This window comes from Columba livia, chromosome 7, assembly GCF_036013475.1.
Source record: "Columba livia isolate bColLiv1 breed racing homer chromosome 7, bColLiv1.pat.W.v2, whole genome shotgun sequence".
In the NCBI taxonomy this organism is placed as follows: Eukaryota; Metazoa; Chordata; class Aves; order Columbiformes; family Columbidae; genus Columba; species Columba livia.
In genome coordinates, this window is record NC_088608.1 from 24,444,926 (window position 1) to 24,472,215 (window position 27,290).

The 27,290-nt window shown below is 37.3% G+C and overlaps 1 protein-coding gene across 6 annotated transcripts in view; it reads left to right on the forward strand.

Annotated features, from left to right (window-relative positions):
• OSBPL6 (oxysterol binding protein like 6) overlaps nucleotides 1–27,290 on the forward strand; it is a 104,156-nt gene that overhangs the window by 64,907 nt on the left and 11,959 nt on the right. For 2 of the 6 annotated variants that reach the window (XM_065069779.1, XM_065069778.1), the window contains exons 6-23: nucleotides 692–805; nucleotides 925–1,089; nucleotides 1,616–1,748; nucleotides 2,162–2,265; nucleotides 3,183–3,275; nucleotides 7,551–7,625; nucleotides 11,852–12,017; nucleotides 12,991–13,121; nucleotides 15,695–15,802; nucleotides 18,174–18,311; nucleotides 19,641–19,728; nucleotides 19,930–20,183; nucleotides 21,741–21,878; nucleotides 22,213–22,276; nucleotides 22,891–22,969; nucleotides 24,220–24,364; nucleotides 25,490–25,634; nucleotides 26,663–26,789. In XM_065069779.1, coding sequence (XP_064925851.1) covers nucleotides 692–805; nucleotides 925–1,089; nucleotides 1,616–1,748; nucleotides 2,162–2,265; nucleotides 3,183–3,275; nucleotides 7,551–7,625; nucleotides 11,852–12,017; nucleotides 12,991–13,121; nucleotides 15,695–15,802; nucleotides 18,174–18,311; nucleotides 19,641–19,728; nucleotides 19,930–20,183; nucleotides 21,741–21,878; nucleotides 22,213–22,276; nucleotides 22,891–22,969; nucleotides 24,220–24,364; nucleotides 25,490–25,634; nucleotides 26,663–26,789 — 2,267 coding nt within the window. The remainder of the gene's footprint in view (nucleotides 1–691; nucleotides 806–924; nucleotides 1,090–1,615; nucleotides 1,749–2,161; nucleotides 2,266–3,182; nucleotides 3,276–7,550; nucleotides 7,626–11,851; nucleotides 12,018–12,990; nucleotides 13,122–15,694; nucleotides 15,803–18,173; nucleotides 18,312–19,640; nucleotides 19,729–19,929; nucleotides 20,184–21,740; nucleotides 21,879–22,212; nucleotides 22,277–22,890; nucleotides 22,970–24,219; nucleotides 24,365–25,489; nucleotides 25,635–26,662; nucleotides 26,790–27,290) is intronic. The other 4 variants (XM_065069783.1, XM_065069782.1, XM_065069780.1 and 1 more) reach the window with 3 other exon arrangements.

The following is a 27,290-nucleotide window of genomic DNA, read 5'->3' on the forward strand; positions in this document are numbered from 1 at the left end:
CGAAGACCATTTAAAAATTTGTATGAGAATTCAGCCTGCCAGGGTGATTAAATCTCATACTCACTCTAGGCCTATGTATGACAGCACACACATGACAGTTGTTGATGGATTGAAAGAGAGATCTGTAAATGGAAAGCATGTAGGGTTTTGTTTGATTTCTGTGCTCCAGAATTCTACATTTTCTTACTTCTATGAAAATAAAAACTACATTACTTAAATAGGTTTATTTAATGAAGGTGCTTGAGAGATTAGTCTGACCATGTATTTTTCAATTTTTATGTCAGTCAGAGCTGATTATTCTGAGATATGTGGATAGGACAGAGAAGTGATTACAGTGTACGCAAGAGATATAAAGGGTAACATCAAATTAGCTAGGTCCGATATCAATAACTATGAAGAGGTAGCAGCAGGGAGCTGAGTACTGTCTAATTTTCTCCGCTTCTCACCTGTAGCTATGTACTAGTGTGAACCAACACACTAACTTTGGAGTTGGCTCTGCACTGAGCACTTCTTGTGAGATATTTTTCTCTGTCTATAAATATAGCAAAGGGTTAGTCTAACTACAGGTTTTATTTTTTAATATGGCTTTGTATTAAAATGTTCATAAAATGGGAAATCATTTGAGCACCAGATATTTTTCCATTAAATATAGTGAAAAAGTGCAATTTCTTACTCTGCTTTTTGATTTTAGATACAGAAAGGCAAAGTCCATGGGAGCATTGATGTTGGTTTATCAGTTATGTCGATAAAAAAGAAGGCTCGTAGAATAGACCTTGACACAGAAGAGCACATCTATCATCTCAAGGTAAAAAGTGGTGCAAATACTTATTCTCTTTTCACCCACAGTGGAAATAAACCAAACCATAAAAGATGTGCAGAAAAGTAATATTTTGAATGCTTTCTTGATAGTGAATATATTTCCAGGTGAAGTCCCAGGATTCATTTGATGCATGGGTTTCAAAATTACGCCACCACCGGTTGTACCGTCAGAATGAGATTGTGAGATCTCCAAGAGATGCGAGCTTTCATATATTCCCTTCAGCCTCTACTACAGAGTCTTCACCAGCTGCTAATGCATCAGAGGGAAAGGTACGTAGTGTGCTTTCATTGAAAACTCATGTCTGCTGCATTTGCTCATGGGCAGTTTCAGTGGGCTCTGCTTGTAATGCCAATAGAGAGGAGTTTCCATTGTGGGAACCAAAGGCCAGCTAAAAGCTGTGTCTGTGTGCAGCTAAAAGACTGTTGAATTTAGCCTTACTGCAGTCTTCATTAATGGTCTGCTGCAGAGATAAAGAATTCACCATCCCCAGAACAGTTTGCACTTGCCTTTGACATCAGGGATAAATCTATCTCTTTACTGTTTGATAATGTACTTCCTCTTAAACAACAGCTTTTCTAACTGGTGGTTAACAAACTGTTTGCCTGTGAGGTTCTCAGTTTGGTTCTCCAACATGCTGCTCAGAAAAATCTGCATCTTAGGGAAATATGTAGTCAAATCACAGATGTCACTGAAATCACAATGCGTATTTTATATTTCTTATTCTGAAGTAATATGGTAATTACATTGACTGAGCAACATAGGAACAGTAAATTTAAGAATTTTATTATGCCGTAGGTGCAACAAAATAGCTTCCCCTGGCAGTCTCCTATACCTTGTAGTAACAGCCTTCCTGCCACCTGCACTACGGGTCAGAGTAAAGTAGCAGCCTGGCTACAGGACTCAGAAGAGATGGACAGATGTGCAGAAGGTCAGTCTTTACCTTTTATTGCCTTGTTCTTTCAGCAAAATGTCTTGTTGATATAAAATAAGAAACATTCAGTTTAACAGTGGTTAAGTTGCATCTTTACATGCACATGAAGCTAATTAAATGCTTGTGGTGGGAACTTCCCTCTGCATGTTTTGGGTTGTTGCTTTAAAAATTGTCTTAATGGTTATCATTGTTAAAATATGATCAGTTTTTGAGGTCTGGACTTGTTGCTGACTCCTATAGAAATAACAAGTGTTCAACATCCCTAAAAATAAAGCTTTTACTTATATGCTTTACTACTAGACATTTGGATGTTTAGCTTTTATAATGCAATAAAGTGCTGATGATGGACATAGTAAAAAAAAGAAGTCTGAACTGAAGCATCTAATGTATTTTTGGTTTATATCTGTTAGATCTTGCCCATTGTCAGTCAAACCTTGTGGAACTCAGTAAACTTCTTCAAAATTTAGAAATACTACAGAGAACTCAGTCAGCACCAAATTTCACAGACATGCAGGTAAATATACTTGAACATAAATCATCACACTGAAACGTTTGTTCTTTGTGTTAAGGGAAACATAAAGATGTCTGTTAACTCAAGTTTTTTCTGAAATCATAGTAAATCTTGCATTAAGGGTTTATCTTAATGTGTAATAATGCTTCATGTGAAAACAAATAATTAAGATCTATTAATCTAATTATTTGAGTTCAATAGGATAAATAAAATTATTAAGTCATTTACAAAGCAAACTGAGAATTGTTACAATAGAAATATATGTATATGTCACATTGTATTTAAGGAGTTTTTGTTCTGCTGAGTAAGATACCATTTTAAGTTTTTAAGCACTGGAGACCAAAAGACCCTCAAAGATGACATTGCGTACTCTAGAAAAGAGAGCATAGTACAAAGGTCCCAAGGGTTGGACTATTTCCCAGTTCAGGGTGAGTTTTGCTCTTGACCATAAGAAAGTGACAGCAGATTCTAAATCCTAAGCACTCTCTTCCTTTTTCACTCAGTCCCCTTGAGTACAGAAATCTCCCAGTGATGCTGGTGCGCTGGGAGCTCTAGTTCCAATGAGGTAATGAGACTTACCATTGATTTCAGGAAGAGGCGAAATACGTATTTCTCTGAGTAGTACCAGAACAGAAATCCATTAGGATTTCAAGATCTGATCCTTAGTATTGTGCAGTCATGAAGAAAGTATACCTTTAGTTTTGCTAAACGAGCTAAATATACCATGTGTTTATAGAAGTGGATGGATACCTTCAGCTAGTCAGTGCTGTAGTTGCAGGCCCTGGCAGTGTCATTCTTCTTTTTACTTTCTAATTTGTAGATGTCTAATGCTGCAGTTCTCTACTAACTTGCTGTACTGTCTGTGTTGCTTGTGTCAACTTAATAGTACTTTGTCACTTTTAACTATTTGTGCAATGTAGGCTAACTGTGTAGATATTTCAAAGAAAGACAAGCGGGTCACGAGACGATGGAGAACAAAAAGTGTCAGCAAAGATGCAAAAATTCAACTTCAGGTACTGAATGCACAATGTTTTACTTTTCATTGTACTTTAAAATTAACTTTTAAGCATGAAATGATATATTAGCTGAGAACAGGAAGTTAGTGTAATGTCTCCTGTTTTCCTGATGAAGTAAATTAAATCTCAATTTGTTGTTTAAAACCAAGAGAAGTTAGTGAGAAAAGTATTGATTTTACTTTCATTCATATGAAAACATTGCCATCTAGGGAAAGGATTGGAATCTGAATGCTAATCAATTAAGGTGCAAGAAAGGCAATGCACATACAGCACGTGGGGGTACTGATGTTCTATCTCAAACCTACCAAGAATGGTAGTGACATCAAGCTAAAAGCAGAAAACATGAATGAAATACTAAACACGCAAGTTGTCTTTGTCAAGACCTATATTAAGAATGTTACTAATGAGAAGTATTTTCATAGACCTTCTCTAATGGAAAAGGCTAGTATGGGAACAAACTGAATAAACCAAATAATAAATTACATGAAGAAAGAATTTACGCCATCCTGCCTTAGAGCTGAAAATAAGCTCAGAAATAAGCATAATATGCTCATATTACTGCTAGATCCAGGGTGTCTAACAGTGTTTTGTCAGAAGTAGTTGTGTGTTTTGAGTTCTAATCCAAAACCTAATCTTTTTATAATTGAGCATCTGGTAATGGACACAATATTCAACTAACTTCAGGAACTAACAATCACCACTCTGCTGTCTGCTACAGAATAAATAAATGTCAGCAACTTTTGATCTATTTAAATGCCTTGAAATTAATGCAAACTTTGAAAGCTTTTAATACGTCTCCTAGAGCCACAATAAGGAGGTTTCTGTGACTCATTTAAGATTAATAATCTTAAAGAAAGAACAAATGGTAGTTGGATCAGCTTTCTCACTGCAGCCGTTGAGATTTTTCTATCTGTTATATTAGATAAATCACAGTAGGTTCAAAAATGAAGCATCTGTTAGGATTAAAAAGGAATTTTGGTGATTGATGTCATGTCCTTTTACCTGCATTTGAAGGATCACTGTGTTTCCCTGCTGCTGAACGGCATAGGGAAATGAAAGTATCAGGAAAATGAATGCAAGTAGTTGGTGCTTATGAAGAATCAACACTGCATGTTTTTCTTTTATGCCACAATAGTCTCAGAGAAATTCCTTACCACAAAAATGATGAAAAATATGATAAAATTCAATGCATGATAATCTAGGGTGGATTCTGTGGAAGCACAAGCTGTTCTTGTGTTGCCTGCACTTGGCCAAATTGACATTGGTCTCGGCTTCCATCGTTTTGGCACCTGACTCCCAAAACGCTTTTTGTGGCTTGGCAGGAGTTGTGCCTCACCTCTTGAAATTCTCAAATACAGTCAGTTTGCAGATTCCCCTGAGAGCATTTGCGTGCATAGCACTGCTCTGCATGGGCCTGTCACTTCTGGGTCAATAATGAACTCTGCCTAACCTGGGTCAACATTAACTCCTGGCAAGCTTAATGGTGGAAATGTGAAGTATATTTTGTTAGAGCAAAGCATGAAGTTATTGATGACTGATTTATAAAATAATTAGTCGTGAAAGAGAAACTTTTCCTGCTCCAATATCTTGCTTAGTTTGATGGGCCCAACACATTGTTTATTCTTCCAAGGGCTGTCTTTCCCTATGAATGGTCTAAAGCTGTGGTCTATGGAAGATGATCTCACTCTGACTCATTGTGTTATTCTTAATTTACTCATGTTGCCATTCTGCTAAAACATGGTTTTCCTCCCTTGCCTATGTGCTTTTTAATCTTACAGTCCCATTTTGTTCTTCTGTTAACTGTTCCTTATAGCTTCATTGGGCTCTGTATGGGTCATGTTTTCAAGACCACTCTAACTCTCTATGAACTCTCTATCATGGCATCCACTACTGACTACTAATACTAACATACTAAATTTAAGCTAGTTGCGCTATTAATTCCATTTGAAGTACTTGCACCTATTATTTTAGAATGAGGAGTTGTTACCTACCATCAAAAGACCCTCTTGTAGTATGATGTTGAGAGCCGTCCTTCCAGGGAGCATAAAAACTAGGAAACTCTCTCTCTAGATGTCTTTTTCATGAGTAATGGGAAACAAGAGAGTAATTTTTGCTAGGTCAGCATCTGCTATGTAAGGTGCAAGGAGAGAATTCTCCCCTCCAGCTTTTGTATTTTACTTGTTAACAGTTTTTTATTTACAAGATAGCTTTTGTTGTATTCTAGCTAACACGTTCTGCAATATGAACGCTAGGTGCATAATGTGTTTACAACAGACTTTTTTTTTGGTAAGAAAAGATGCTTGCTTTGTTTCTTAGAACTATATATTTACTAGCTAGGTGTACCAGTTCTGTATGCAGTTGACTTTGCTAACACAGCTAATGCCAGTGAATAGAGTGGGATTTATTCCCTGTAGTAAAATTGAGTGTAGCGTGTGTGTGTACATTTTCAAGTTTCGGGTTTTAGTATGCTAAATTGTTCAGACTTAACAGCTTAATTGACAGGCCTTTATCCAAGAGTAATATATGGACTGTTTCTCTGAAGAAAGATTGCTTTTATGAAGGAGGTTTACTTTGTTTTTAGAAAGCCTATTTAAAGTTTGCAACAATAGGTTAGTTAACCTGTATTCATTAATTTTATAAATGATGCTTTTGTACAAAACCTGAGTTGTGGTGGATTTTTTGTTTTGTTTATGTGTGGTTTTTGATTGTTTGTTTGTTTTTTCCCTTTGGGTAGAAGACGAATTTGTCATTCTCATGACAATCTAAAGGTCTTCAGAAGAAGAAGAAAAAAATTACTGAAAAGCAATAAAATGACCTAACATTAATTTAATTTCCCTCAAAAGCTCAGAGTTGTGAAGTTTCAAGACTGTTGTTTGTTTGTTTGTTTGTTTTATTTTAATAGAGAACTATATAGTATGGAGCAACCTGAAGAGTCATCTTGCCCTACTAAGGCTTTCAGCTCAGAAAGGAAACCAAACCCAAAGACTGGCTTATTACCTTTTCCCTTAAATAAGTATTTATTTATATTGTAACTCAGATTGTGACCTCTCTCTATTGTGTTGAAGGGAGTGTATGGTTCTGCAAAGCTTATTGTTCCCATTTTAATAATGTATACCTGCATTCAAAATCTTGCAGGCAGATATATATATTTGTGAATGTCTCTCCCTCTGTATGTATAGATACTGTTCTACAGCATGGTATCCGTGTATCCAGTCTACACCATTCTTACTTTTATGGATCCCATGGTGCTTTCAGAAGAAGTAAAAATGTATATAGATTTAAAAATACTGAAGTGGCTATAGCAATAGGTGAAACTATTAGGGAAGAGAAATGTAAAGGGTTTGAAAATTATTTTCTAAAAACAGAAGGGTGGGTTTTCTAGTCTTCTAAAATCTTAAGATTCAAAATAATGACATTTTGATTAGGCATTAAAGAGAAGGACTTTAATAATAGGTGTGGAGTTCCTCTGCATTAGACAATTACTTGCTTGACTTTAATGTACCATGATGAATTTTCATAGAAGTAAAATAAAGGTGAAATTAAGCAGGATGAGCCCAGAAGTTAGGCATGCAGAAAAGGAAGCTGTAACACCTAGTTTTCATTTGTGCTGCTTTATCTTAGTTTTTGCATTGGTTTGGAAGCCAAGAGTTCAGTAACGTATGGGAGAAGCAGTTGGAACTCAAAAAAGTGGTGTGTAGAGAAAATGAACAAATAATGTCAAGGATGGACACAGAAATGTTAGAGCTATGCACAGGAGTGTCTACATAAGCAAGCTCACTATAACATACACACTGAAAAGTTTTACCATGGAGATGCATGCATCTTCAATGACCACAGTTCATGCACTTCCACTAATGCAAAGTGATCTCTCTCAGAATTCATCTTCTAGATGGTTAAGTGACTCCCAGAAAGAGTTTGGGTTTTGTGTTTTCTGCCATGCCATAGCATCCTTTTTGTTTTCTTATTCCATAATTGTCTTATGACTCTGAATGGCAATGTTAACAGAATTTTGGGGGGTTTTTGATAGTCTTAGTGAGTGCACTACAGTCCAGCTCACCTGGAGTGAAGTATATAGCTTTTTTGTGTCTCTGGCATACACAACTGAAAACATATGATATGTCCTCAGAATGTGTAGGCCATAAGAGTTAACAAAATTGAAACCCACTTAAAGACTCTCCCTCTCCCTTTTCTGATCACCTTTCATCTTCCTGTGTCCCATCACCCCTTCCCTTCTCTTTTTCTACTTCCTTCTTTTCTTGCATTCACTGTCAGGAAGGGCCGGCACCGAAGGGCCAGTTCAGCACAACACGACGCCGGCAGAGACTGGCAGCTGCAGTGGCTACAACAGTGAGTGGATTTAAAAATCAAGGGATAGCTCTAAAGATGGGAAGCTTTGTAACTTGAATGTGTAATAAGCTCATGAAAATGTTTCTTGCACTTTTTGGAGGTGTCCACTTTCAGCTGAGTTTCTTGGAAGTGGTCAGGCGTGACACAAATGAAATCCATAAATGTGGATCTGAGATTGTTTATATTGTACACATCCCTCCTCCTTTATGCAAGTGCAAGTGATGGTTAGACTCAGGCCCTGCACTTTTTGAACGTGTCTTTGACATACTCTTCTATATACTGTACAAAATGGAGAGAAATGATCAAATTCTGTTAAGAGATTCTCATGATAGTCTCTAGCAAGACAGCAGATCCAAGGAGACTTGTTACAACCAACCATGGAATGATAAAATTTCCTGATTTTTTTTTTTTCCTTTTTTTTTTTTAAGTAGTATAAGGTTAGCCTTTTAATTTGAGACACTTTCTGTTTACATTCCACAATCTCAAAAAGTCATATTACTACTTCTAGTGTCTGTATTTAGTTTTGCAAATTTTTTAAGTCTTTGACACTAAATCTGGAGCTATGGAATCAACACGGGGGCTGGGAATTGGAAGAGTGAATTGCTGTTTGTGAAATCAAATTAGCATCAAAAGGATATCTTAGGCTGCTGCTTTATCAGGAAAGGACTTATTATGAATGCACAATATAGGCATTAGTATTAATCCATCAACTGATTAGTACAACAGCTAGATAGGGAAGACTCAGTGCAGCTTACCTAGCCCAAGCAGTGAATGTCTTCTCTGGGCTAAAGTATTCCAGGCTCTGCTGCTCCAGCCCATAGCTAAAATGCCCTCCATCAGACATAGCTTCTGCTTAAGCCTGAATACCTTGAGCTCCTGCTACCTGAACCACAAAACTCAGTTACTGTCAGCCCTACTAAAAAGTATGAGAGAAATCAATGTTTCTCCAGTTCCCAAATTAACTCACCTAAATTTAATCTCCTGTAATCATTTGATGCTGAATTCTGTGTTCAATAATTGATTGACATTCCGACATCATTGATCTGCCTGCCTAGCAAAGAAATCAACCTGCTTCTCAGTCTAGGTATCTGAGCAGTGTCGGTGAGAGGTTCTGACCAGCAGGTTCTGTGGTAGTTACACAGCGTTGGCCTGAGTTCTACCAAGGAGTGCTTCAGTGGAACAAAACCTGCTGCACTTTGACAGCAAAGCAGTAGGAGTCCAGGTAATCACTGAGTTGTTACCTGCAGCTGAACTGAGGACCTGTTGAGAGAGGTCTTGGAGGAGCTGGAAAAAGCACAGGAGGAAAGAAAACCAGAGACACCAAAATGTCTCTGCAGCTGTTGCTGTGGTTGTGGCAATGGCTTAGTCTTCCTGGTTGGTGTGGCAAAGTGCTTGTCTCTTCTGAATGGTGAAGCTGTGTGTATAGACTGAGGGATGTGAAATAATAATACATCAGGTAGATGCTTCACAGAAAGAGGAGGTTTTCCTTACAACCCACTCTACCAGGAACAGTCTGTTCCTGTTACATGAACACTTACCTGAAAAAGGTGATGGATGAGTGGGTATTATGCCTCTGGTGTAAAGCAGAGTCGGGACAAAGTACATCTGATGTCCTGTGTAGAAGAGTGTGTGTATGGGGGAAACCAGTGTGATGCATGCAAAAAGAAGCTAAATAATAAAAATAAAGAAACAACAGCAACAAAACCCCTTCAAAACAAGCCACAAAGAAGGGTAATAAAGTCAGAATCAAATAACCTTGGCAACAGAGAAAAAGCACAGCAGTAAAGGAAAAATGGGGGAGTGAAGTACATTGGCAGGGTTTCTTGGACTGTTGCTTATTCAACAGGATGAAGGGGTATGTTCAATGTGGATTTTTTTTCATTTGTTGTGGAAAATAGCTTGGAAACTTTTCTAAAAGATGCATATGAGGAGAGTTCATGTGAGTCAACAATTCAGTATTTTTGGTTCTTGTATTTAAAGCAGTTGGCAAAACAGCTACTTGTCTCTGTCATGGGAATATATATTTCCTACAAGCAGCGTGACAGTATTGGTAGAACATGTAAATGCTGTTTCTAGGACATGCTTTAAAAAGTTGTTTTTAATATAAAACTCAGTGTAGAAACATTGTTTTTCAGCCTGGCCAGCTGAGATATGAGGCAGAAATGATGGATTGAAAGTAGGTCTCTTCAGTGAGGTTTGTCACAAAATGACTGAAGAGCTCCTGCCACGGTTAGGCAGATTGCCTGCAGCTCTGCTGGTCTCTATGGGGCTGGGGCCACCTGTCCCATCACCACAGGCATTGGGGAGCTGTGGGGGCTCTCCCCCCTCGAGGTTCTGTGTTAGAGCTGGAATCACCTTTCTTTCCCTTGCCTTCTGGATGGGCTGGAGGGTTGGGTACGTGCTCTCCGCACACACAAGCTGTTGTGGAGCCACCTGAAGCAGTGGAACCTTTGTGGCGCTCCCTGTCAGAAACTTCTGGGGTATATGCTCTCTGATTTAAAAAGTGAAAATGTTTTGCGAAGGAAACTTGAAATTAACCTACATTCAGTCACAAGAGTCAATTAACCTAGTTGTTTCGGGCTGTTGAGAGAGGCAGTCTGGTACTTATGAAGAAGATAAAGGGATAAACATCCAGTACGAACAGAAGGAATTTATTCTACATCTCTTGCTAATGAAGTCTTCCTGATACGAGGCTAGAATGAGGCAACTGAAAAAACCCTCCTTTATTGATATAGCTGTAAATCAAAACACATGAGAGAAGACAATAAAGTTTAAACTGAATAGGTGCCATAGAGCTCTTATTTTATGTGCTATATGTATCTGGAAATTGAGGAAGAACAGGATGGAAAATGGTATTTTGCAGAATGTGCTCATGAGTGGAATGAGATGTGATGAATTGATCCAACAGGATTTTGAAGGTTTCATTGAAGTCAGAAACATAAAACATATATTGATGAAAACTTTTACAGAAAGGGATTGATAAAACTGTTCCCTGATCTAATCAAATATCAATGTACCAATTTCAAATACTACCAGTAGTGTAGAACTTATCTGTTGATAAGAATTCTTAGTAATATGACTTTTAATGTTGTCTGCTGCTCTTAATCATGCCTTGGAAGACGAATTTTATATTTTGGCCCCATTTTTCATATTTGAATGGTTACATTGGACTGCAGTGTAGAAATTCTAGATTTATACATTTGATCAATACAATGAAATAAATTAGATTTAATGTGTTTGATGTGTTTAACAGTGCTTAATATTTAAGTAACAAGATGTGGTTCTGCATGGCATTCCTTTGCATTTAAACTTGAAAATTGGGTTCTTGGCCTGATTTTTTACAAATGTGTGTAAATGGTAAAATTAAAATAAAATACAACATATGCTTACACACACACATCACATATACAGCAGGGGTAGCCATACACTGCATATGTAGCATATATGTTCAGTATACATGATACAGGTGTATATAACTTACAAAGATTTGCATGTATATTTTTATTACTATACCTGAAAATGTGGAAGGAGAAAGAGAAGTGGAAAAGATAATAAACTGAATTGTTTGTTCCATCTTACTACAATTTATCACTTTGCATTTATGGATCATGTACTTCCAAGGAAAATCAGGTGGAGTTTAGATTTTGTTGTTGGTGGTGGTTTGTTTAGTTAGAAAGACTGTAGAAAGACAATATGCTTTTTCCCTCTTCATAGTTGCCAGGACAGTGAGTTCCAACTCATGATTTACGAGTAGTTTCAAAACACTTCTATGATGTATTTGATAATATTATATTGTATTTCTAGATCTGTGGAGTAGCTTGCATACTTCAAATGTTGGTATTGTAACAACAGAGTCATACAACATGTATTTTCAAATGTCTGAATACAAAGCGGCATGTGTCATGGTTCAGTTTTCCAGTCATCTTTTAAGCATTAGGAAGTGGTCCATTTTTGTAAATCTTAGAATTGAAATGCTCCATTGTCAGCTTCTAGCTATGTATTTAGGCCTTCTTTTGTCTGTTTCTGTGGAGAAAAAAAAAAAAAGAAAATCAAGCCTCTTCTGCTTCAGCTGTGCTGAGATTTGGGAGAGTAAAAACTTACGTGTGCACTCGTACCATGTTTGTGAACTAAGTCTTCTGATTTCAGATGAAAGTTGTATTTTGCTTCAACAGAATCAAAGGGTCTGTTGCACTTTATACATATTTCTTGGCTGTTTCTTGCTGTAGGTCCCTTTCAGTGCTACAATGTCACCCGTTAGACTGCATTCATCCAACCCCAACCTTTGTGCAGACATTGAGTTTCAGACTCCCCCGAGCCACGTAACGGACCCTCTGGAGTGCTCTACAGAGTACATGAAGCTTCAAGAAGAATTCTGCCTGATGGCACAAAAAGGTAACTGGAAATTTCAAGCCTTCCCTTATTTTGCTTCTCTGTTGTGTTTACTTATTGTCTTCACTTAGCTGCGGCCAGAGCATTCAACTGCATTAGATAATCTTGGGGAAGAATTTTTAGCTGGTCAGGTGACTTAGATAAAGATGATGTGTTATCTATCTTACATTTTCTCTGGATGTCATAAATAAAGAGATAGGTAAATCCTGTCTGATAAGAGAGTTTTTTGCAAGTCTTCACAACTGCTTTCTGGATCTTGTAAATATGTGACTGAATTTGTAAACTTTTTTTTTTCCCCTCAATAAAATGCTTTATTCTTCCGCAAAGATGAATCAGAATGTCACCACTACATACAATGTTGTACAATTCATTTTTAGGCAATGTCTTCTACATCAGTGGGAACAACAGAAGAGCTTATTTCTAGAATGTAGTTTAGAAATGCCATTTTATTGCCAATAAATTAACAGTCCTACAGACTGAAAGATACTATTTTTAAAAGGGTTTATTATAAGTTTGCTATTTGTTAGGTAACATAGCAAAAACAGGAGACTGATGTCTTAAAAAAATGTCAAAAAACTGTTTAAAACCCAAGTAATCCTCTTTACTGGTGCAATACTAAGTCTTAGGAGACCTGATTTTTTTGTTACTCTGAAAAGAAAAATTTTAAAATTAAATAAAATAACACACATTGGATACAGGTTTTTCAAGTACGCACCTTTCCATATGTTTGGCACCAAGAATATGCTCAGATGACATATGTGTGAACACATGGTATGCACATTCCAATCTCAAGCTGTGTTTGTACTTAATTTCCATGGATTACTTGCAGTTCAGATCCCTGTTTCAAATTTCCGTAATTGTGGGGTGGAAATCTCACTGTCTGTATTGCTGAAATATTGTGATAGATGTCAATGTGCAGTTCTGTTGCTGAGAAAACATGTGTTTTCTTTTTTTTTTTTTTTTTCTTTTCGCTTAGTGCATTCTCTTTTGAAGTCTGCCTTTAACAGCATAGCTATAGAGAAGGAGAAGCTCAAGCAGATTGTTTCAGAGCAGGATCTTATAGGCCACAATGCTCAAATAGCACACCTCAGACAGTCCCTCTCTCAGGTATGTCCTTGATTTGATTTCAAGCACATCTAGCCTGCCAGATGCACTATTTATTTTGTATTTTGGCTATTTCCAGAGGTAGAAGGAGCCAAGAAAAAGCCAAGTTCTTGACCAGAACTATGACATGTGTTCTGTTATGACACAGGTTTAAGCTCAGTGCATGTGGAGGTGAAGGATATAATTAACTTCAGTAAGCATGTGTCTGTTTTGGTTTTCCAAAATAAAGAAAAAGGACCAAATTTTTTTTTATATAAATCCTAGATACCTATCTTGGAGCTGTTTCCAGTACAGCCAAGGAGATATTATTGTTTTCCTAATTAAGTTTTAAATTTTGACCGTATATTTTCATATTGTTTTAGATATCCATGTTTCTAACTGTAAAATGAATCATGGGTTACAGAATAATAATGGGTAAATTGGATTTTCAGATACACACCTGTAATTCTCTAGCGTCTCCCACTTAAGCCAAAGGAAAAATTGACATTTGCTTTAGTGGGAAGAAGATATAAAACAACAGTAAGTCCTCAGGTTGCAAAATAAATCAAATTTTTTAATTAATTGTCAAGGAAACTTAAAAGCTTTTACTCTGAGGAAGTGTAGGGTACTGCATCTGCAAGAAATGTGAGCAGAAGTTTAAAAGCAAACAGAACTTCACCCAAATGTGTATATATTTTCATACACTGTTATTCTTATTGAATTGGAGGTATTTGCTATGAGATTAAAACTGATGCACAAGGTTTCTATAGATACAGATGCATATTATGTTACACAGATGGATTACTGTGTGTTGTAGTGAAGAAAGATTAAGGACAAGAGACAAGGGTAACCATTTTTAGTTATTCATGCAAATTTAACTAAGACCTTTGGAGACTTATTAACAACTTGTATGAAACTTGGGTTCAAACTGGAACACAAGAGGTTCCACTTAAATTTGAGAAGAAACTTCTTCTCAGTGAGGGTAACAGAGCACTGGAACAGGCTGCCCAGGGGGGTTGTGGAGTCTCCTACTCTGGAGACATTCAAATCCTGCCTGGACACATTCCTGTGTAATCTCATCTAAGTGTTCCTGTTCTGGCAGGGCGATTGGACTAGATGATCTTTTGAGGTCTTTTCCAATCCCTAACATTCTGTGATTCTGTGAAACAGGTGATCCTATTTTCTTCTTGTTCCTAGCCTCCAGTGTCAGTCTAAAAGTCACTGTCACACATTAGTTCATAGTCTCAATGGGGAATAAGTGGAAATTTGACCTTAGTCACTTGGCTGGGTTTGACCAATCTGTTTAAGGAGCTGTTTAAGGAGCTGTTGACAGGCTGCTGTTAGTCAGCAGCTTTGCTTCCTGGTAGATGGTAACTGTGAACATGTCCAGACCATTTCAGAACAAAGCAAAATAGAGTAACTTAAACTGTTTAGTGACAGTGTCAGCTCACGTGTTTTACTTTGGTCCTACTTTGTTTCAGTACATTCATACAATCTATTTCTGAGTCTACACTAGGGAGAGGCAGAAGAAGATTCTTACTCCATTAACAGTAATTTTCTACTAAAACAGTATCTCTGTCTGTTGTTCTTTTATATAATCTCAGTGCTGGGGATGTTTGTACTATGGTTAAGTCAGTTCATGTAACATACTTTTTCTGGATTTCAGAATCTTGCATTTGACTGTTTCTAGATAACAGACAATATGTATATATGCACCCAAATTTATAATTGAGGTTGGGCTTTAAAAAAGGAGAAAAGTCAACAGACACCAGAGAGCAGTTGAATTTTATTGGCATTTGTGACACTCTAAAGCAGGGGTGTCGAATTAATTTTCACCAGGGGCTACATCAGCCTCCTGGTTGCTTTTAAAGGGCCAAATGTAATTTTAGGACTGTATAAATGTAGTATATAAATTTAGAGTAGCAAGTAGTATATAAATTAACATTCGGCCCTTTGAAGGCAATCGCAAGGCTGATGTGGCCCCTGGTGAAAATGAGTTTGACACCCCTGCTCTAGTGGATCAGTGGTTTGAAATGGGTACACACAAGCAAATACATCAGATGGAACTGGACGGGCAAACACCCAGTGATACCAGCAAGTATGTTGTTTTTGCTGGAAAGAAAGCATTATCCGTTTGCAGGCTCTAAGTGCTGATATTCTTGGTTCAGAAAGGGCTGTGTAGTTGTAAACCAAGAATTGGCTCTTTGGGCATTTTGCAGGTAGTTCCCATTTGTTATTCTGCAGTCTCTTTCTTTTTTGCTGCATTCACTCCCCATTTCCATAATGTACATAACCCATCAGTATACCTGCCAAAGAGCTACCTGAAGAATTAAAGCAGACTGCCACTGTTATTTTGTGGGAGAATATCTGTCCCTCCTGCCTCCTGAAAACCACTGAAGGCAAACCAACCAGAAGATTAAATTATGTTAGAGAGCATTTCATAATAGGTACCTCTCTAAAAATGGAAGAAAGGAGGTTCTGTGATTTCTTGGGAAATTGCTAGCAAGAAGCTGTTTTGTTTTGTTTTGTTCTGTTTTGTTTTTCTGTTTAATGCTTCCTCTTTAATTTTAAATGAAATGTGCAATTTTTATTTTAAGGCTCTCAACCAGAATGCTGAACTAAGGAGTCGCTTGAACAGAATACATTCAGAATCTGTTATTTGTGATCAGGTTGTCAGTGTAAATATTATCCCTAGTCCTGATGAGGTAAGACTTTGTCCTTTAATGGATTTAGAGTACAATCAAACCTTGCTAATTCTCACTAATAGCTGAAACACACCTGACAAATTGCATAATTTTTCAGATTGGCAAGTGTTCCTTTATAGAAAAAGTGAGATTATATTTCACTTACATAAAACTTCTGTCTCATGAAAAAACTCAGTTTGGTCTCTGTAGAGAAACAGGGAAGGAATCCAGGTTTGGAATATTAGTTGTTTGCTGTGGGAATTACTAAGGTTTTACTGTATTTGAATGTAGCACAGAAGCTGATCAACTCTGCATCTTAGTTTCTTGTCAAATCAACAGAACAATTTCGTATTTAATGGCCTGAAGTTGCAAGTGCTAAAGGGTCTGATGTTTAGTATCTTGAGTGGCACTGCTGAAAACTAAACGTTCAGTCTATGAACGAAGCACTATACTAATATCATGTTTGCTGCATCTAGTCTTGTTTTGCTTTCATCAGTCAACAGATTACCAAACATTTGTATTAATAACAAATCAGGTTCCTTCATGAAAAGGACAAATCTGAATTTGCGAGCTGTAATAGGTTACAATTAATGTGGTCACTTTGACAGCCATTCTGCTTGCATTTTAGCAAAAATATCTTTCATTTGTCATTTCCACTATTATTTTTCTATCCTTATGCCATTTCAATTAAAATACTCTTGTCTCCTAATTATTTCTTCCAACAAGAAAGAAAAGTTAAGGTATGTTTCTAATTGTTTGTGTTTATTTGCTTTTTGAAAACATCCAAACAATTTTTCCAAGAGTGAGGCATGTTGGAGACTGGCAACAGGAAACAGAGGTGAAGCGGTGCCACAGCACAGCAATCTACAGTGGAGTTCTGAGCAATTACCATTCCTTCTATTTTGTATTTTTTGTTGATTAGCTATGTCTTTTTCATATGTAAATCATTGTTTTGGTACAAGTGTTTCCGACTGAAGGAGTTTTTCAAAGAGGTCCGCAGATCTCTCATTTACTTCTTTTTGTGATTGCTTTATATACATAATCTTGCAGTGTGCAAATAGTGCCTGTGTGAGCATCTTTTTCAGGTAGGGTCATGTGTATTTTTCCAAGTCCCACTAGTTTAACAAAACTAGTTTAACAAAACATCTTTTTCAGGTAGGGGCATGTGTATTTTTCCAAGTCCCACTAGTTTAACAAAACCTGAAAATTTTAACTGAAATGAGCTTCTGTTTCCATTATAATTTATCAAACATAATAAACCATCTACAAGCTTATAAAGCCTAGTGAAAAAGAAATGAGGGAGTGTTTTTTGACCTCTTGGCTTGTTTAAGTTGTTTTTTTTTTTTGTTAGTGCATTTTGAGGCAACTATATAGAATAATTCTACAGGATTAAGATCTCAACAAAACCATTTGCAGGACTTTGTTAGGAAGATTAATGGGGATGGAGTTGCAATCCAAAGAGTTAACTGTGTTTAGAAGGGCTTCATTAGTTTCATTTGTATTATCTCCCAGAAGCTACATGCTGTATAAAGAAAGGGATTAAGCTAGAAACCTGTTTCCCTCCACACAAGCAGCTCTGTTGGTGGAATGGTACAGGGAGAGAAACATCATTTCACCCCCTGCCCTTCTTAAAGCGATAGCCTGTAGGGTAACACATTGAAACCTGGTGTCCTTCCCATCAATAGCAGGAAGAGGAAGATATGTTCCACTATTTAAATTAGCTAGCCCACCTACTGGTGTACACAATTTTGAACCCTTGCCTTTGCTGTTAAATTCTCTTTATAATAAAACATAGAGAGTTCATTACCTTTAGTAGTATTGAATCAGTGTTAATGGCATAATTCAAATGAGATTTGGAGTACAAACATGGGATAAAAGCACAAAAATCTATATTATAGCCATCCTCCTAAATATTCAAGTATTTGTTACTAAGCTGGTTCTCAAGTGCATTTATTTTTAAAGTAACTCATAACTCCCTGACCTTATAAATCTTTATATTTTAGTTTTGGTTGTATCAAAGTTACCTCCCAGTGATGTAATTTATTATCACCAGGTGACCTTTCATCTGAGTTTCATGGTTGAACTTGTCTGACACAGTCCAGCTATTGTCCACAAAATAATTACTCCGGATACAGAACTAGATTTGTGATTATTCATGCTGCTAAAACTTAGCAGTTGATGCTGAGCAGGCCTCAAATGAAGAGATGTATCTCAGTGCTCAAAATGCAGTTTGTTTTGTAATTGTTAGTACACACAAAGCCTTAATAAAATGCTGCCTTTACTATCTGTGCTTATAGTTGACATAGAAAAATTATTCAGGTGATTTACCCCTTCTATGCATACTTCTTTTCTATTAGAAATAATACTTTAATTGTCTGTGCTTTATTTCCAGACAGGTGAGCAAATTCATGTCAGTTTGCCACTGGCTCAGCAAGTTTCTAACGAGAGCAGGCTCTCGATGTCTGAGTCCATTTCAGAGTTCTTTGATGCACAGGAGGTGCTTCTCTCTGCCAGCTCCTCAGAAAACGAGGTAGGCTCTGACAGCATGCTGCAGCTTTGCTATCCAACAGATTTCCATATTGCTACCATTACTGTATGATTTTTTTTTGTAATGCTACCTAGAACAAAAGGTATCAGACTGTGTAAGGTGTAGGTGAATGAACCTGAGACTCCCTTGTGATGGAATGCAGAAGTTCCCTGAAGTGGAAAAATGAGTTGAAAATAGTTTGTATCAGTAGCTGTTGTTCAGTACATGTCCTTGCTAGAATGACATAAGCAGGAGAAATTATGTCTATCTATGCAGTCAACTAAAGTATTATTTTTTAAAAAATTCTTCTAATATGCATATAAAATTATTCTCTGTAATCAGAGAAGTAGACATAATAATGAAAAATTTCCTCGCTCTAGTCAAAGTTGAAGCAGGCAGATACAGTTTAGACTCCTGGATCATGTTCCTTTCCTGAATAAATTCTTCAATTAAAAAAAATTATTTTTAACTTACCTTTTAATAAAGCTACAGTAGTGCTGTGGTCTGCCCCAACTCTTCTGTAAGAAGAAATAAGAGCGTGCCATCATATTTTCTCTCTGACAAGGATTGCTCATGTGCCACGAGTTGGCACAACCATGGCTATAGTTGTTCATCTAAAGAATGCAATGGTTCCTTATTGTATTGCTTCTGGCAGGTGTAAAGTACGTGTTATGTTCAATAGTCTGGATTGTCTATATCAGTGTGGAAAATGGGTGTGTGTGCATGGTATAAACAAAATGGAAACTTTACAAAATCACTCCTAAATGGTATAGGCCTTATAATAAATATTCTGTCATAAGTAAGTTCTGTAAAATATTTTCAGAACAATATTTCTGGGGAAAAAAAAGAGTTAAATAAAAAACTCAAAAATAGTCTTAACACTGATGTAGTTCTTGTTTTGTGAAATGATATGTCAATGTTTATATGATTTTTTTTTTGCTGAAACACAGGCTGCATTTTATTGCTTGTTTTTTTCTTTATAAAGAACACAAATCTGTCTCTCTCTTCTCACCTCCTATCCCCAGCGCATTATGTTGTCAATTTTTTGTTCATCTCTGATCTCATTTGAAGTCACCTTTTTTGCAAATTTTATGTCTGTATTTGTCTTCTTAACAAGGAAATGAGAAACATGGTGAGAGCATGGCATTTGTTTTACACTTCTTGTGCATTGGCAATATGGGCTGATTGAAACATCCAGTTGATTTAGTTAAAAGCTCTAATTGGGTAGAGATGGTTTCTTTGAATATTTGTGTTTCAATTAATTATCTTTGTCTAATTTGTTAGTATATTTTATATGTATTTGACTTAATTAGTATTTTATTTATGTTTTAGGCTTCTGATGATGAATCTTATATCAGTGATGTGAGTGATAACATATCCGAAGACAATACCAGTGTTGCAGACAACATTTCTCGGCAAAGTATACTACTATGTTTTAAATTTTGGGAAATTATGTTGGTTATGTTCGTGTACCAGATTTACTGCATGTCTGTATAAGACCAACTCAGCTGAAATCAGTGAAGTTGTGCTTGTTTGTTTTGGCCGTGAATTGGTTCAATGGATAAATCTGTTTTTCTTAATCTGGTGCTTTCTTATTATGATAGTTTTATTTCTTTTCCAGTTCTTAATGGTGAGCTAACAGGAGGTGCATTCAGGAATGGACGGAGAACTTGTCTCCCAGCTCCCAGCCCTGACACAAGTAACATCAATCTGTGGAATATTTTGAGAAATAACATTGGCAAAGATCTTTCCAAAGTATCCATGCCAGTTGAGCTAAATGAACCTCTGAATACCTTGCAACATCTTTGTGAAGAGCTGGAATACAGTGAACTCCTGGACAAGGCTGCTGAAACAGATGATCCTTATGAACGCATGGTAATAAATGTAGTGTGGCACTTCTTATGTCTGTATTATAGAGAGAGCTGTTTCAGTGGAGGTCTGTGCAGGGTCCTCTTGCTCTCCCTGTCCACAGACAACAGAGCACCCTGCTGGGTGAGACGAATGCTGTGAACAATTGCAGGTGGTAGGTTGGATCTGAACAAGGCTTCAAACCAAGTCCTGCAATTGTGACTCATTGATGTGAAGACTGATCTCAGTCTCTAGGAGTGTCTCTGTAGGCATTGGCAGTTTCTAACCCTGCAGCATCCTTTTCTGGCTTTCAGTGATCAAGTCCAGCAACCTCCAAGAGCTAATCAAATCTGTGGCTGGCTTATGATCAATGTTGGTGTCAATAAGATGTTATCCTAGGCAATTTCTAATAGAGAAGTTCCAAAACACCAAGCCAAGGTTTGCCTGGGAAGCCTGACTCGAGATCCCCTGTGAGTGTGTCTTGTTTTTTTAACTGACAGCGTATGTTCATCTGTCAGGGTGTTTTGATCTGCCATGTCTCCTGTTCCTTGGGGAAAGGCTGCTAGGGGAAAGCGAGCAGTATTCTTGCTGAGCATATCTGATGTTCCCTGCTGTGGGTTGACAGCATTGTGGATACCTGGGAGAAGAGAGGTTCCCTGTGGCTTTCATAGCCAGATGCTCAGGTCCATGGACTGCCACATTCTCGTGGCCTGAAGGAGACCGATTGCTGCTAAACACTGGTATTTTTTCCTTGCCACTGAAGAAGTTGGCCTTGTCTTATGATAGGGGGTTGAGTTATTAATCATCGCATGCTGTTTTCCTACAAGGCTCCTTATGTCCCTCAAAAATGGGAGATCCTGTAGGACTCGGCAGATTCATACTGAGTAAAGCAGGATGTTTCCCTGTAGGACTCTGCCTCCTTTGTTGAAAAGCTTGGGAGGTGAGTAATGAAGGAGTCAGGAGGGCTCAGGAAGGAAAAGCCATAGTGCAACCGAAAGCTTCCTTGGAAATGTGGATTCAGTCCCCTTCTCTGCTACAGATATCTAGTGCAACACTGGGGATATGAGTCAAACTTTTAACATGCACCTTAAAAATGCAAATTGCACCCCCAGGCTGAGGCATGTGGGACTACTTGGCAGAAATGCTGAATACCCAAAGCATCGGTGGCAGCAGTGCTGTAAACATGTTACCTGCTTCTTCACTGTTCTCTGAAAAATCAGAACTTTGCTATCTTAAATAAACAATAATATTTATTACTGGCAGCACAGACTAGAACTGCGTCTGTGTTTTAAATCGTGAGTGTTAAGCTTGGTCAAAGGTAGAAAAATGGTATCTCGCCGAGATCGTTATTTTAGGAGACTTTTGAAAGGGACTGACTGAGGCCATGAAGAAAACCAAATTGTATCAATAAAAATACAGTTAATACTGGTTCTGAATGGGATATATGGCTTCACTCTCAGGCATGCTTCCTTAATCCAGATTTCACTCTGTGTGGAGTGAGTTGTCTGATATCACACAGTGATGACACAAATGAACCAGCATCTCTGCCTGTTGTCACTTATGTTCTTGTCTGTATTTTCACAGGTTCTCATAGCTGCTTTTGCAGCATCAGGCTATGCCTCTACATACTTTAGAGCAGGAAGCAAGCCATTTAACCCAGTGCTTGGTGAAACCTATGAATGTATTAGAGAAGACAAAGGATTTCGATTTTTCTCAGAGCAGGTAAAGCTTGTTTCCAGATAGACACTCCTGTTTAGATTTAGATATTGGTTTCTTCATTTCATAGAGGAACTTTGTTTTTTCTTTCTGGTTAGAATGGTTTGCTTTTTTAGTAGTAAAGAAAGGTTGTTAGTATGAGTGAACTTTGTTAAGTGCTAGAAGGTATATATTTTTATAGTAATCACAAGGAAGCATTTCAAGTACAAACTTAAGTTGCATCTCTTTTCATAGGCTAATTAATAGTGTGGGATATTTAGTATTTTCATATTGCAGTAACAATTTTGTTGTCTTAGAAACAAAAATTATTTGTTTTTAACTCAGACAAACTGTTTTCCAGGTTAGCCACCATCCTCCCATTTCGGCCTGTCACTGTGAATCGAAGAACTTTGTGTTTTGGCAAGGTATACTTCTTTAATTCAAAAGCATAAACTCATTTTTTATTAGCAAGTAAAATCTTCGTCTGTACAAGCTGAGCTTTGCATTTGGAACTTACTCAAAATTTCTGTACTTACTATTTTTGTAGTATCTCTGAGGCTCTGAATTATTTCACTCCAATTTCTCAATCTTTAGAGTGAGCAGATGTGTTATAATACAACTTCCCTTGTCACTTGCAGTCTGTTTATACTTTTCTGCTTAAAAACTTTTAACCAAGAAAATAATTATTTCTTACAAACACAAGCAGTTCTTTTTACACAGTTGAACAAGCAGCTCTTCCTTTCCTTGTATCTACTGGCATATACATTTAATTTGTATTGAATGTTTTAATGAGAGATTTGACAATAATGTAGCTAAGGCATGACTCCTAGAAGAAAGTCAAACTTATCTGTAGTTTTTCTGGCCTAATGTTATTTTCTAGTCTTTTGCTTTGTTTTCTTTTGTATTTTCATGGCAACCTCATAATGTCCTGTTTTAAACTGGATGATCTTGCACAGGTCATCTAGTGTGCCACACAGATCATTGCCGGGGAGAGACTTTGTTCTTTTCCATTTTGTAAATCTTTCACTATTATATTCAGATATCAGGTGGAAAAACAAATTCTGGGGGAAATCAATGGAAATCCTGCCAGTTGGAACCTTGAATGTGACTCTTCCAAAGTAAGCTACTGTCTTTTTTCCTTTTGTTTTCAATCTTTGCTGCAATCTAATCTCTGCTGCCTTGTGAATGGATTGGGGGAAGTGTATGCAGACATCACAGGAATTGTACTGGTAATAGCTAGTGCCTGGCTCAAATCTCTCCCCAGTGCACAGGTAGGGATACTAAAGCATTTTTGAGCCTGAAGACCCATTTGGGATTTTGGAGGAAAAGTATACAAACTCTCTAGAAAGCAACAGACAGAGTGGGATAGAAATATTTTAAAAGAGAGAATCCAAGTTTTGCATGTGCAGTAGTGATCGGCTGTTCAGAACAAGGCTGCGATATAGGACTGCCAGCAGCTAGCATTGTCTCTGCTGAGGGTCTCAATACTACTAAGTGTTCCCTCAGAACAACTACTAGTAACAATGTAAGGTCATTTATCAAAATGTAGATTAGCCAAAGCATGTTCCTCAAACATTGACAGAGTAAAGAGAAGAAGTTTCACCACAGGTAAGACTGGTTGCAAGTTCTAAATCCTGAAAATATGCAAGGAGAGGATACTTCAAACATGTCTGATAGTTTTGCAGTACTGTTGTTGCTCATGTACATTGCAGCCAGCCTTTCCTTCTGCCTCTACCAGTATGGCATCACCGCACTTCACCTCTTTATCTATTTCATGAAATTGAAATCAGTACACTCAGGAGCATCTGTGTCTTCTGTCGTCTTGCTTGCCTCTCAGCCCTGAAGGAGAATGTGCTTTGTACAGTATAATTCCCTTGTTTGACAATAGAGATGCTCTGACTCAGAGTAGTTGTTACAGAGGGAATGGGATGATACGCCAGTGAGCTTCTGCTTCCTACTTCCTTTCTGTTATCTCCTTTCCATATTAGTTTTGTTCTATTTGTGAATTAATTATGTTGTCTGCTTATAACATCAATTCGGCTTTACACTGATCTTTGGGTCACTCTCCTGCCCTTAAAAGAACTGGAGCCAAAGCACTTGATGCTCTGAGGACAGTGAATATGCTGTGCAGGGTTTTAGCGGTTCATAATGTCCATTCTTCAGTTCTCTGCACTAGAGCTTAGGTGAGCTCCTCTGTGGATGATTAGTAACATGTTCAGAACCAGTGCTTTATTAAAGTAAACTGTTGTTTCTTAACTTTTTGAGAAATATGGTCTTGTGTTTATGATAATGGAGCTATGTTTTACTTTCTTCTCTGTGATGATCATGATTAATAGATGTTACCAACTACTTGTTAATCTGTTCTTAGGTACGGAGACTACTATGTCTGGAACAAAGTCACTACTTGCATACATAATATTCTTAGTGGAAGGAGGTGGATAGAACACTATGGAGAGATAACTATCAGAAACACAAAAAGCAGTATTTGCATTTGTAAACTCACATTTGTCAAGGTAACATGTATTCTAATACATATCATATATTCATAAAATTGCACAGTTTAAGCATACCTCAAGCTGTTTCTTCAGTATTCCTGAAATCTACATTCCACATTTTGTCTTACCAACATTTGTAGATGTGTGAATTGTCAACTAAGATTGCTATATCAAGTAGCATGTTTCAAATTCCATTGAACATTTTCTATCAGTGTGTTGCATTGCTGTATAGCTGTGTGCTACACTGTTGCTGGTTTTAGGTTAAAAATGAAATGTCAGCTTTTCTATCATCACAATGAAAACACAACGTCACTGTAGAATTCTGTGCCACTTCACTTCTGCCTTTACTAGAATTTGGTAGTCAATATTTTATCTCTTTAGATTAAATAACACTGTTTGGGTTCATAGGATTTTAATATCCAGGCAAGGACCATATATATAAACAGGTTACTGTATAACTATGTTATTATCAATTCTTTTCCCTGAAAGTAAGTTATCTTTGTATTGCAACAAAATACATCAATACCACTGCAGTGTTAGCAATCGTGCATTACCGTAAATCTGAAATTCATGTTTTGATGGATGTTCCGAGAATGGGCAACTGGCTCAGTAGGAGAAGGTGTAAAAAAGAAAAGTGTTTAATAAAAGCAAAACAGAAAAGAGAAACAGAAAGCAACAACTAACAAGTAATACTGGCTGCATGTCTTCCCTGCTGCAAAGAGTAGTGTGAAGCACCCATCAAAGTATTCCCTTACATGTACAAGTATATTCAGTATTTCTCCATATAGAAAGAAGAGACGTGGCTGGATATGATCTTGCATCTTTCGAAGTGTCATTTTTGCTAAATTCTGTGGCATTTGGGTTAATGAACAACAATATAGTTCCCAGATGTGCAGATAACTTAAATACTTTTATAATAAAATCACATCTCAAATAATTCAGGGTTTCTCATCTGTTATACTAAATCAATTAATATTCACATCTTCTGCATTTGAAACTCTGATATTTTTGGTTCTGTGTGAGCTGTTCTGATACAAAATTAGGATAGTCGGTGCCACAAACTAAGATTCATGCAGTGTCTGTATTGGTACAAAGGGTAACCAAAACCCAGTGTAAACTAGTAATTCTTTGTTAAACTTGCAGGTGAACTACTGGAATTCAAATGTAAATGAGGTCCAGGGTGTTGTGATAGATCAAGAAGGGAAGGTGGTTCATCGCCTTTTTGGAAAGTGGCATGAAGGCCTTTATTGTGGGGTTGCACCTTCAGCCAAATGTATATGGAGGCCAGGTAAGAAGCTTGTAGTAAACTCTGGCAGGCGCTGTAGTGTAACCCTAAACTATATAAAGTGTTCTTAGCCATTAGTTTAAATACACAAAATACTACTGGAGACGTACAAAGTATTGGTCAAATAAACAAGAATTTACATCAGTTTATGATAATAGTAAATGGACATATTCTTACAGGGCATAGTCTTCTGCATCTTAGTCTGACTCCTGGTCAAATATTCTGGGGTCTTGGTGTCCACATAGGAATAAAGTTAAGAAAAATAATTGTATGTCCGGGCCTGCCTGCCTTCTCACTGAGAGCAGGGTAGCGTATCTGGATTCAAGAATTCAAGATTCATGTGCCAGTTAATTGAGCTTGTGGTCTTCATGCTTTATTAGCCTAAAGGATTGGTCTTCAGAGACGGCAAGCTCCTGTGATTTCAGGAGCTGGTTTCAACTTACTGCTTGCCTAGAGACACTGAGGTTGAATTAGCCATCCTTTGCACCTACAGTATCTTTCGTACATGGAGAGTGATTATCCTGGAATTGTCATTATTGTTAGTATTTTGAACCCTACTCTGTAGTGACAGTAGTTTGAACCCTACTTTACACCCTACTCTCTGCAATGTCTACTCTGTGTGCCGTTAGTGCTGATGGTGTTGGGCAGTGCTGAGTCAGTCTGCAAGTGAGTGTTATATGCCAAAATTAACTGCAGATCAGTTAAGGTTAGCTTTTACACAGATATTTGATAAGCCCACTTTCCGGCAAACAGGAAACTGTGTTTAACTTGAAAATCTTTAAAACGGTAATTTTTATTTTAAAAGGAAGGAAGACCATATAAGTTTTGAGTCTATTAGCTTGTAATTACAAGTTCTGCAGGATGGGCATTTGAAATTAATTTTTAGTGAATGTTTTGATACTTTTTAATTGTATGTAAGAGTAAAATATATTAATATTTTTGCTGTTATAATTTAGTAAAGAAATTAATATCTTGCATATTTAGAGTAATAGTTAAAAAATTTTTTTTCTTTCTCACACATACTCCTACAGGCTCCATGCCAACCAATTATGAACGTTATTATGGCTTCACGAGGTTTGCTATTGAGCTCAATGAACTAGATCCTTTACTGAAAGATCTTCTTCCTAGAACAGATGCGCGATTCAGACCAGATCAAAGGCAAGAATGCTCATTTATACACTTACATTGGGTGGTTTTAAGGTTGGATTTGTCTGAGTATTGAATTTTGTGTGTGTCTTCACTACAGTCTGAACTAAGCTTTGGAGGATTCTGCTAGCAGAGAAGGTATTCAGCATTGCGGTCAAATTTCTGCTTTACCCAGTTGAGGGAAAGTATTATAGAAAGCATCTTGTTGGGACAGTGCAGCTATAGTGTGATCTTTAGGCAGAAGTAGGATTCCTCATACCAACCTGGAAAGACAGGCTCTGAAATGTTGTGCCCTCCTGCTGAGAATGGCAGCAACATTAATTCCCTCCCAATTCTCAGTTCATAGTACTTCAATGTTTGTGACATGTGTAAGTTACTGAAGAAAGTGTATGCCTTAGGCTATAGGTCAGATACATGTAGCTGGGGCGTCACACCTTGGTTATTCTTATTTTACAAGGTAATGACTAGATCTGAAAGCGGGTACAACATAGACAACAGGCTTGGCTTCTGCTG